The following is an 11490-nucleotide window of genomic DNA, read 5'->3' on the forward strand; positions in this document are numbered from 1 at the left end:
TCCACAAAATCCACGGCCCTTGCAGAGCAAGGTGAACAACTACTTCAAGGACTCAGAGCAAGTGACGCCACCGATTGAAACGCTATTTAGCGCGCTCCACCGCTAACTAGCTAGCTATTTCACTTCCGTTACATATGTATGCGGATGACTCAACAATATACATGTCAGCGACTGAAATGACTGCAACACTTAACAAAGAGCTGCAGTTTGTTTCGGAATGGGTAGCAAGGAATAAGTTAGTCCTAAATATTTCCTAAATGAAAAGCATTGTATTTGGGACAAATCATTCACTAAACCCTAAACCTAAACTACATCTCGTAATGTGGAAATTGAGCAAGTTGATGTGACTAAACTGCTTGGAGTAATTCTGGATTGTAAACTGTCATGGTCAAAACATATTGATACAACAGTAGTAGCTAAGATGGGGAGAAGTCTGTCCATAATTCTGCCTTCTTTAACACTATCAACAAGGCAGGTCCTACAGGCCCTGGTTTTGTCGCACCTGGTCCAGTGTTCAGTCGTGTGGTCAGGTGCCACAAAGAGGGACTTGGGAAAATTGCAGTTGGCTCAGAACAGGGCAGCACAGCTGGCCCTTAAAAGTACACGGAGAGCTAACATTAATGACATGCATGTCAATCTCTCCTGGCTCAAAGTGGAAGAGAGACTGACTTCCTCACCACTTGTTCTTGTAAGAGGTGTTGATAAGCTGAAAGGTCTGTTTGAAACACTAGCACACAGCTCGGACACCCATGCATACCCCACAAGACATGCCACCAGAGGTCTCTTCACAGTCCCCAAGTCCAGAACAGACTACGGGAGGCGCAAAGTACTACATAGAGCCATGACTGCATGGAACTCTATTCCACATCAGGTAACTGATGCAAGCAGTAGAATCAGATTCAAAAAGCAGGTAAAAATACACCTTATGGAACAGCGGGGACTGTGAATTAACAAAAACATAGGTACAGACACATGTATACACACACATGATAACATACACACTATACACACACGTACATATGGATTTTGCATTGTAGACATGTCATAGTGGAGTATGGGCCTGAGGGCACACACTTAGTGTGTTGTGAATTCTGTAATGGATGTATTGTAATGTTTTTTAAATTGTATAACTGCCTTAATTTTGCCGGACCCCAGGAAGAGTAGCTGATGGGGATCCATAATACAGACAAATACAGACTGCCTGAGCACACAGCATAATGTTCCGCTGCATCCTCCCTCTGCTCTGGCGCCCCAGGCCCACTGATGGAATATTTGTGATAGGCTATTTCTCTCCATACACCTTCATTTGTCTTCTGTTTTGCAGTCTCACTGTATGGCAAGCACATGGCCACTCGGCTCTCCAACATGGCCGACTCACTGAATAACGCTGCTTGGTGAGATGAAGGCTGTCACATAGTGTGGAATCAAGAGGTGGTTTCCAGAAGAGAAAAAAGATGCTGTAATAAAAAGGGATTTTCCTCTGTGTATAAAAAGGGATTTTCCTCTGTGTATAAAAAGGGATTTTCCTCTGTGTATAAAAAGGGATTTTCCTCTGTGTATAAAAAGGGATTTTCCTCTGTGTATAAAAAGGGATTTTCCTCTGTGTATTTCATTGGTGGCGGACATTGTGTTATAGATGAAATGCATTGGCATTTCAATGGACAGTCAATTGGTGGACAGTCCTGGTGTCAATTCTTCTTCGTGTGCTTGAAAGGTCATTGTTGCCAAGTCACATGAGTTCAAGACAAAGATTCAAAACAATGGGCTTTATTAAATCGCACAGATTTACACAAATCAAATGCAAGTGGCTCCGAGCCTCTGACTGGGCAAATTACTGCGGGAAACAATTTCCGAACCGTACTCTAACCCTCTTAGCAGTGGGGGTGGGGTGATATCCATGGTTGCTAAGGGCAACGGGGTGAGATAGATGGTGTGCATTTGCGGAGCCGCAGCTGCGCGTCTGTTAATACCAACGCGACCCTCACGTCCCCGCGCAATTCTTAACACTGGGTTGGCTGCTTCAAGGCATGAGGATGCAAGCGGGGATTTAGTTTCAGTGTCTTTTACCGTCTGGAGCAGATTATTACCTTTCTCCCGCACACAGAAACGGATTTAGACACACGAAACAAGGTTTGTATATATTATTCGTTTTTTTCTTGTAGTCTATTATAGTGTTTGTTAAACGCGGTATTAAATGCATATAATGATTAACTCCTGTGATTTCCATTTACCGTTTAATTAACCTTTATAGTCATACAATATGGCTATTGTTGATGAAACTCTTGGATGGGGAGCTCATCTTGGTTTTTGTTGGAGGATCTCAACGTTAAGGGACTGAACAGGCTGTTGATGGCTGATACATGCTCGCTCTACGCATATCAACTCTGGGTACATAAGATAGCCTACATAAATTAAACGTTTTTTTTCTGCCATTGCTTTGTTTCGATAACCATTTGTTTGGGAAGACAATTGTGCGCTCAAAAACAATGTAATTTGGTGCCTGAGTCCCTGAGGCTCCTCATTCATTCAACTTCCACGCCATTCGCTAGACTGCCCCCTCACACATTATAATTAAACGCATTCAAGTGTGAATTTAAACGGGGCTAAGTAGGACCTCAATTCCAACATACAAATGTAATCTCTCAGGAGAGGGAAAACTGGCGCTTGGGATGGAGGTTTCGAGAATGTGTAGTCTAGTCTATCAGTTTCACCACAACAGACAAGCGCTGCATTTGCTGGGAATTTGGCGCTTGAGTTGTTTTCCTCTGAGGATTTCATATTATATTAATCACGTCTGTGTTGCTTCAAGAATTCTCTGAATGTAATATCGCTTCATTCATCGAAAAGATGGCTATAAATCTTTTTTTTTTCCCGACATGACTTTTGTCTATGATGATGCATTTACGCGTTATAACGCGGCCCAGCTTTCTCAATAGGCAAGCCCATCTATTGTTCTGAATGCGTCTTGGCAGCAACTTGGAAACCATTTCTGTAGTTGTGGTTGTTGAATTCCCTTACATAGAGTATATAGCTCAAACATTTCGAGAGGAAACTATCAGTAAAAACATTTCGATAGGCGCTTATTTTTAGACTAGCCTACACAAAATGGGGGGGGATTTGTGAATCACGTTAGCAATGCAAATGAGCGTTTGAAAAGGACGGGCACCTGCTGTCTCGAGCATTTGCATTGGCTTTTTCACCAGTGGTCCGTGGACAACATTAGCGTGAGCAACAGTAGTGGAATCGGTGGTTCGCCTTCAAAATAAAAGTCCCCCAATTGAAACGTATTCAAGTTCGACTACATACACAGCCGTGGGAAGTGGACTTGGAAAGTCATCTCCCAAGTTAGTTTGTTATGCGCAATACTAGCTAATATTTGTGTGAACTCTACATGGGTGTCACTGAGTAGGCTGATACCCCATTTCATGGGTACACAATCCATAGGTTAGGCTGTAGGGTGCATTATGAATATTCAATACTCATAATAAACTAGTTAAATAATGGTTTTAAAAAAAAATAGTAGGTGATTTTCCACAGTCAAAGTCCCGCAATAAGAGCTAAGATGCTAATATGTATGTAAACTCTACAGAGTTATGTTCTGCGGGTGTCAGGCAGATACCCCGTTTCATGGATGCACAATCAATAGGTTGTACAGTACAGTGTATATGGCGGTCGGTGCCATTTAAGATGAGGGAGGATGCTTTTTTTGTAGCATGTCCTTATTTATATTACAGCATATTGGATGACTGTCATTAATATTCCATTCACCCAGCTCAATGTAACATTGATAGGTTTAGCCTACTACATGATACTCAACTTTTCCCTGTACCCATCATGAGGTTGCTACAACCTAGTCTATGAATGAAAGTTTACAATGTAGGTGCACATCTAGCTGATCTAGGGTGTAATCAATAGTCCAACAGTTGCAAATGAGTTTCCGTTGGACAAATTTAGCTATGTCCCGGTTTCCTTCCATTTGCTTCTGTTGAAGAAGCGTTTTTCAACGGAATCGGCAGAATGAATACACCCTTGATCACACGCAAACACAGATCACTTTTATAGAAGGGACATCAAAACGTCGTGATTACTTTGCTCGCTGAATACGGTTCCTACGGAAAGTATTTAAACCCCTTGACTTTTCCCACAGTTTGTTACATATGGTTTTAAAAAAACAATTCTCAGTTTTTAGATTTTTTAGAAAATGTATTAAAAAATAAAAACACAGAAATACCTTATTTACACAAGTATTCTGACCCTTTGCTATGAGACTCGAAATTGAGCTCAGGTGCATCCTGTTTCCATTGATCATCCTTGAGATGTTTCTACAACTTCTTTGGAGTCCACCCGTGGTAAATTCAATTGATTGGACATGATTTGGAAAGGCACACACCTGTCTATATAAGGTCCCACAGTTGACAGTGCATGTCAGAGCAAAAACCAAGCCATGAGGTCTAAGGGATTGTCCGTAGAGCTCCAAGACAGGATTGTGTCGAGACACAGATCTGGGGAAGGGTACCAACAAATGTCTGCATCATTGAAGGTCCCCAAGAATGCAGTGGCCACCATCATTCTTAAATGGAAGAAGCTTGGAACTACCAAGTCTCTTCCTGGAGCGGGCCACCCAATCAAACTCAGCAATCGGGGGAGAAGGGCCTTGGTCAGGGAGGTGACAAAGAACCCAACAGAGAGATCCTTGATGAAAACCTGCTCCAGAGCACTCAGGACTTCAGACTGGGGCGAAGGTTCACCTTCCAACAGGACAACAAACCTAAGCACATAGCCAAGACAAAGCAGGAGTGGCTTCGGGACAGGTCTGAATGTCCTTGAGGGGCCCGGACTTGAACCCGATCGAACATCTCTGGAGATACCTGAAAATAGCTGTGCAGCAATGCTCCCCATCCAACCTGACAGCGCTTGAGAGGATCTGCAGAGAGGAATGGGAGAAACTCCCCAAATACAGGTGTGCCAAGCTTGTGGCGTCATACCCAAGAAGACTCAAGGCTGTAATTGCTGCCAAAGGTGCTTCAACAAAGTACTGAGTAAAGGGTCTAAAATACTAATGTAAATGTGATATTTCCGTTTTTTGTTTTTAATACAGTTGCAGCTGTCTTTGACCAGGCGAGAAAACCTTTCCAAGCCAAACCTTCATATCATGACTGCTAACCGCTAGACACAGTCTACATCGTGGTCACCATATTAGCTAACATGTAGTCTACATAGCTACGAGGACTAACGTGTTTGTAAACCTGCTACAATCATGCAGTACAGTAAACAATCATTAAGCAGTTTAGCAGTTACACCGGCGGGCCCGGTGACAATAAATGAATTAAACCAAAAGCTTACCTTGACTTGGAAGAGTTTCATTGTTGGATAGCCATGGCCAGCTAGCTAACATAGCATCCCTCTCTGTTTGAGCCAGGTTTTGAGTAGGTTAAACTAGCTAGCTGTATTCCCTAGCTAAGTGAACGTTTGAAAATACAACCGAATGTAGCTAGCTAGCTCCCTCTCTCTTGCTCTCTCTCACTGGCTTCTCCTTAATTTTGGAATCATTTAATTTGTTCAAAACTATTCAATTATTGTCTTTCTCTCCCTTTGAGTCAACTACACACCACATTTTATGCACTGCAGTGCTAGCTAGCTGTAGCTTATGCTTTCAATACTAGATTCATTCTCTGATCCTTTGATTAGGTGGACAACATGTCAGTTCATGCTGCAACAGCTCAGATAGGTTGGAGGACGTCCTCCGGAAGTTGTCATAATTACTGGGTAAGTCTATGGAATGGGGTGAGAACCGTCAGCCTCCTAGGTTTTGTATTGAAGTCAATGTACCAGGAGGAGGACAGAAGCTAGCTGTCCTCCGGCTACACAATGGCACTATCCTATAGAGTGCTGCTTTGTTACTGTAGAATTTCATTGTAAAATTGTGTTTTAATCAATTATTTGGTGACGTGAATATATGTAGTATAGTTTTATCTAAAAATCCTAACTTTTTTCACTATTTTTATTTTTATGAAATTTACTGAGGAGGATGGTCCTCCCCTTCCTCCTCTAAGGAGCCTCCACTGAAGTAGCAATGGTGGAAAAAGTACTCAGTTGTCAAACTTGAGTAAAATTTCTTATATTAAGGAAACCAAATGTTTTTTTTTTATTAACGGACAGACAAGGGCTTACTCCAACACCCAGACATAATTTACAATCACAGTATTTGTATTTAGTGAGTCCGCCAGATCGGCGGCAGTATGGATGACAACACGTAAAATAGTAAAGTAAAGTATAAATACACCACTGTTATAAGTAGGCTATGCAGTGCAATTTCAATATATATATATATTATTATTATTTATTTATTTTTTTGGGGGGGGGCAAATTAATAATTGCATTTTTGTTTACTTTATATAACAACATATAACAACATTCCTAAAAATAAAAACATTATCTAGTTCCAACTGTGGAATGATTCCACATTTAATAAAATCCGTTTGCTTCATTTTATAATGGGGGACTTTTATTTTGAATGGGAACCTCCGGTGCCACTATTGTTGCTCACGTTATTGTTGTTCACGACACACTGGTGGCACCCCACCCCCTCTCTCATTAGAATGATCTTCTATTTCGGCAGCGCATGATTGGAGCTCACAGCTAAACTCAATCGCAGCGTCTAAACCCCCTCGCGCTCACTGCTGGTTTAACGTAACAAAGGGAGAAGAGTGCTCAGATGAAAACGGGACAAAAAGGCTAAAGCGCGCGATTGTCCTTGTGGCAGGACATGTAAGCGTGGTCTCCACTCCCCCCACAGACGCTCGTTCCTTTTCACGCAGTAGTATCCTAACTCGGAAATCCGATTAAAATGTGTTATTGGCATCGTGCTCCTCTCAAAATACAAGACAGTTGTATTACAATGTATGTTACTCATTTTACGTCACATGCATTCATAGGGTCCGTTTGATTAATCGAATATTCCAAAGTATGTGACTGGTTTACATCAGCAGGTGCCCCTCTGGTGTTTTAGATTGGAGACGAAATAGATTCGTTCAAATTCTCAGCTGGATGATTTATAGAAATCTGTACTATGCTATAAAAATAGTATAACCATGGATGACATAGCTACGTTACAAAATAACCCACTGCCGACTGGAAAACAAGGTCAGCACTACACAGCACATGATGGGAGATAAAGGGGTTGTCTGTGGTTGAAAGGGGGGGGGGTCTGTGGTTGAAAGGGGGAGGGGGGACTGGGGGGGACTCAAGTCTAGAAAATCATGGCCAGAGTTGCCTATGTGTTGCCTATAACCTTTACTGATGTTATGATGCAATGATAAGCAATTTCCCTGATAAACATTATCACGGTGGCTTATTATGTCTATAAATGTTAAAATGAGCTATGCCTCGTGTAGATTTTCGTAAAATAAAATACAAGAAATCCAAGCTCTGATTCTTTGACATTGTCCTTTATGGAGATTTGCTTTAGATGTTCTATTTTTCACTCGCCTCTGCTGTCATTGCATGTTATTGTTCAACCTTACTAGGATGTCAGCTTGTTTTTCCTGGATACTAAAGCCCAGAAATAAACTCTTCAAATAGTGCTGAATTGTAAACAAAACCACAGATCCTATTTTCTTAAACAGCAATGCTCTCTAGCATCTAGGTGACAGGAGTCAGACCCTTGTGGCAACATGAGATTATCTGGAGCATGTTATGCCATGTGTTTATTCCCCTATGACTGCTCCGGGCCATTCATGTCATTTCCTCATTCTTCAAAATGGCCATCACCCCTCACATAGCATTTGTCACGTTACATTATGTTGGTTTGTGCTTGGATGCATTGGCTTTAAAACCATTTGAGCAGGCCTTTGCTGTTGTAGAGATGCACTGTGTATTCTATCAGCTCTGTCTGGAGTATCCAAGACTAACTAATGGACTGTCTGTGTTGTTGATTTATACATTTAATCCCTTCTCATTTAATTTCCACCAGGTTCGTGGCCCTCATTCTCACTACAGAATATGATGCAGAGGCCCTCCTCTCCAAAGGGAAGTTGGATGGGAATACTGCCATACGTGTCAGCTCGTGATCAATGAACTCAGTCCATTCAATCACTAAAGGAACTAACCTGAACTACTGAAGAAAAAGTGGGGATATAACGACACAGACATCTTTTTGCGGATATGGCGGCGACAGAAGCATGTTCAGCGCCTGTACAGGAAGATGGCACCACCACCGAGACTAAAACAGAGGTGGAGCCCAAAATCTCAGAGACTGTCACAGAGGCTGTCACGGAGGCTGTCACGTCTCCACCCGAAGAGGCACATCCAGCCGGGGAGACCAAACAGAGCACAGAGCAGCCGGCCGATGGCAAAGCTAAACAGGCCTCTGAGAATATTTTCTCTTCCTTTCTGAATAAGAGTGGGCTGGGAAAAGTCATGGGAGGGAAGAAGAAGAAGGAGCAGAGCACAGAGGCTGTGGAGGCTAATGGAGAGGGCAACACAGAGCAGAAAAAGGCCTCTGACCAAGCAGAGGAGCCGGCAGCCAATGGCACAGAGGCAGCGGCTGAGGACCAGGCCATTGAGAAAGCTCCGGAGAACCAGGTGAAGGTCCGATCCAAATCCTTGGACAGGTTAGAGGACCCTGGGGCCCTCAATGCCACAGTGGACCAACTGGAAGATGCCCCAGCAGCAGAAGGATCAGAGAAGCCTGCCTCTAGTGCAGCGACCAAACACATTAAACGCTGGCATTCCTTTAAGAAGCTTATGGCCCAGAAGAGTCACAAGAAGAGCACAGAAGAGTCTAAGGAGGCTGAAGGTAGCGAGGGTGCATCTGGGGGCACGCCTGGTGACTCAAGTACACTGGACTCCAAGACTTCAGAATCCAGTGGCCAGAAACGGTGGAAATTGAAAAGGTCATGGACATTCCAGGGACTGAAAAGAGACCCGTCAGTCGTAGGCATCAGCAAAGCCACTACGGGTGAGAAGGCGGAAGTTGAGGAAAATGCCACAGAGAACGATGAAGCGGCTGCGCCTGAAACAGACGAAGCCAAGGCGCAGGTAGACGGCGAAACACAGGAGAAGACAAACACAGACGGAGAGGAGGAAAAGGGAGCCACCGCCGCCCCACACAAATCAATGAACCAACACGCAGATGACATTTGGACCTCCTTCAAGAAACGCGTGATCCACAAGTCCAAGCGGTCAGCAGACACGGTGGCTGCCAGCGGGGAGGAGGAAGGTGCTGCCGCATCTGAACCGGCCGAGCAGATGGAAGAGGCAGGCAAAGAGCAGGCCAAGTCGGCCAAGGCCAAGCGAACACACTTTAACCGCGCCGTTTCGCTGAAAAACTTCATCATGCGAAAGGGGAAGAGCACCAGCGTGGACCAGGGAGACGGAGCTCCGAAGGAGGGTAAGGAGGCGGCAGATGGGGAGGCGAAAGACACAGAGGACGAGGCTGCCCCAGCTGGCACGTCTGACAGTCAGCAGGCGGCAGACGGGGAGGCGAACGACACAGAGGACGCGGCTGGCACGTCTGACAGTCAGCAGGGAGAAGTTGACGCTGCCCAGGGCGAGAGCAACGACAAAGGAGAGGCTCAGGTGGCCAATGAGCACACAGTCGCCGATGGAGAGGCAAAGGAGCTCGCAACGAGCACACCGTCTGGTCCTGAGCCAGAGAAGGCCAACTCAGCTGAGCCTGCAGCACCGGCAGAGCCTGCGGCAGAAGTGAAAACCAACTGTGAGAATGGTTGCTCGAACGGCACGCCCGAAGAAGAAGCCACACACAATCATGAAACGACTCTGAAAAAGGACGGACCAACAGACGAGGCCAAACAAGAAAACACCAACTCGTCGATGGACACCAAGATCCTGAACCTCGGCACAGGAAATGCAGTAGCCCAAAGCGGTGAGTTTGCAGCAGAAATAGACTGTGGTGATGATCTCCAGCTAAATGGAGCTAACATGATGACAGAGGGCAAATTAGAACTAGGGACTAGCTTTTTTGAGTTAGAGGCCGGGGGGGAGGGACCTTCTCAAAATGGAGGGTCCCATTCTGAGTCAGGGGAGACCAATGCTGAGCCACATGACCAAGAGGAAGCGCAGAAGAGGATGCTCTATGAGGCTGCTGCATCCATCATACAGACAGTTATGTCAGCTGCCACTGAACAGTTAGAGAATGAGAAGAACTTCCTGGACAATGGTCTGACGTGTTCTCATTCTGCCAATAATGGGAATTACCCCAGATTTCGTAATTGAGCTTTTACTCTTTGAGCAGGGTTCCCCCCCAGTTATGGTGCTGGGTGAAGCTTTAAGTGGAAGCGTAGTGTAGTTATGTGATACTGAAATCCATTCACCTACTTTGATGCAACACGCTGAAATCCCTTTAAGGACACTCAACGCTGCAGTAGGTAACATGAAGCATGTAAATAGTCAGCAAAAGAACCACTGAACTTAAGGATTACTCTTAGGTATCCATGTCACAGCACACAATAGAAAGGTCACTGTGTATAACAAGGTCTCTTCAATATTGTAGGGAAAGCGGGTCAACTGACATCAATGTTTTGTCAATCAAAGGATTAGTAAGTTTTTTTTTTTAAGTGTCACTTGGGCTGTCCAGGAACAAGATTAAGCACCTTTCTCCCTGAGGTACCAGTTTATCGATGAAAGTAGTTTTTACCTCACATGTTTCATTCACAGTTTTCAGTCAGCGACCATGTCTACAATATTGTTATTTACCCTATGGAGTAAGTAGAATATGCTGTGAATCTGTGTCCAAAAGTCTTGAGTAATACTAACACTTAAAACCTAAGATTATCTGTCAGCACCTTGTCTGCTACTAATTAAAACGTTTTCTTTGAATGTTATGATTTAAATATATATTTTAATATATCCAATCTTTTCTGTTATCATTCACCAGAAAAAAAGGCGGGAAACGTGTGACGACACACAAAGAGGATTAGATCTGCATGGGATTCGTTCAGCGAGGAGCTTTGATTTCCCCCCCCTCCCTCCCTCCCTCCCCCCAAAACCGGAATAATCACATGTTTACGCCACAATTCACCATGGTGAGAGCGATGCAATCCATATAGATGAAAAAAAATACTCCAAAGCAATAATTCAGTCATCAATCAGTGCAGTTCTTGCTTACCATTCCATTATCAATGTAAATGTTTTGCTTGTCCTCTACTAGTGAGATTTTATATTGTCAAAAAAAAGGAAAACGTTACATCCTTGTCAAATGTTCATCTCTATGATCTCTCATTCCAGAAGAAGAAAAAAAAGACTTAGTTTTATATCAATTGCCATTTTATTTGTAGTTTTGTCAATAGATATTTCAAAGTGCACCCGAGAACACATTTGAAATGATTGCCCCCCAATGTGGATTAATGAAGTAATGTGTTCTAATCTCTTTCTGTGTTGTTTTTAGACTGTTGTGTACATGAATAAACCACCATAAAATATTAAGTCAAAAAGGGTTTGTTTTTTTCTAAACACATCTTCTCACTAACG

At 43.6% G+C, this 11490-nt stretch overlaps 1 protein-coding gene across 2 annotated transcripts; it reads left to right on the forward strand.

The window, feature by feature from the left end:
* Window positions 1–1867: 1867 nt before the first annotated feature.
* Window positions 1868–11445, forward strand: LOC115141564 (A-kinase anchor protein 12-like). Of its 2 annotated transcripts, XM_065000210.1 has the most exons (4): window positions 1868–2130; window positions 5689–5766; window positions 7973–9886; window positions 10898–11445. In XM_065000210.1, the coding sequence occupies exons 3-4, from the start codon at window positions 8164–8166 to the stop codon at window positions 10918–10920; spliced, it is 1746 nt and encodes a 581-aa protein (XP_064856282.1). In that variant the 5' UTR covers window positions 1868–2130; window positions 5689–5766; window positions 7973–8163; the 3' UTR covers window positions 10921–11445. The 2 variants fall into 2 exon arrangements, with proteins under 2 accessions (XP_064856282.1, XP_029536409.1); XM_029680549.2 differs by lacking the exon at window positions 5689–5766.
* Window positions 11446–11490: the final 45 nt, after the last annotated feature.

The sequence above is a fragment of the Oncorhynchus nerka genome, linkage group LG14 (assembly GCF_034236695.1).
Source record: "Oncorhynchus nerka isolate Pitt River linkage group LG14, Oner_Uvic_2.0, whole genome shotgun sequence".
NCBI classification, from domain to species: Eukaryota; Metazoa; Chordata; class Actinopteri; order Salmoniformes; family Salmonidae; genus Oncorhynchus; species Oncorhynchus nerka.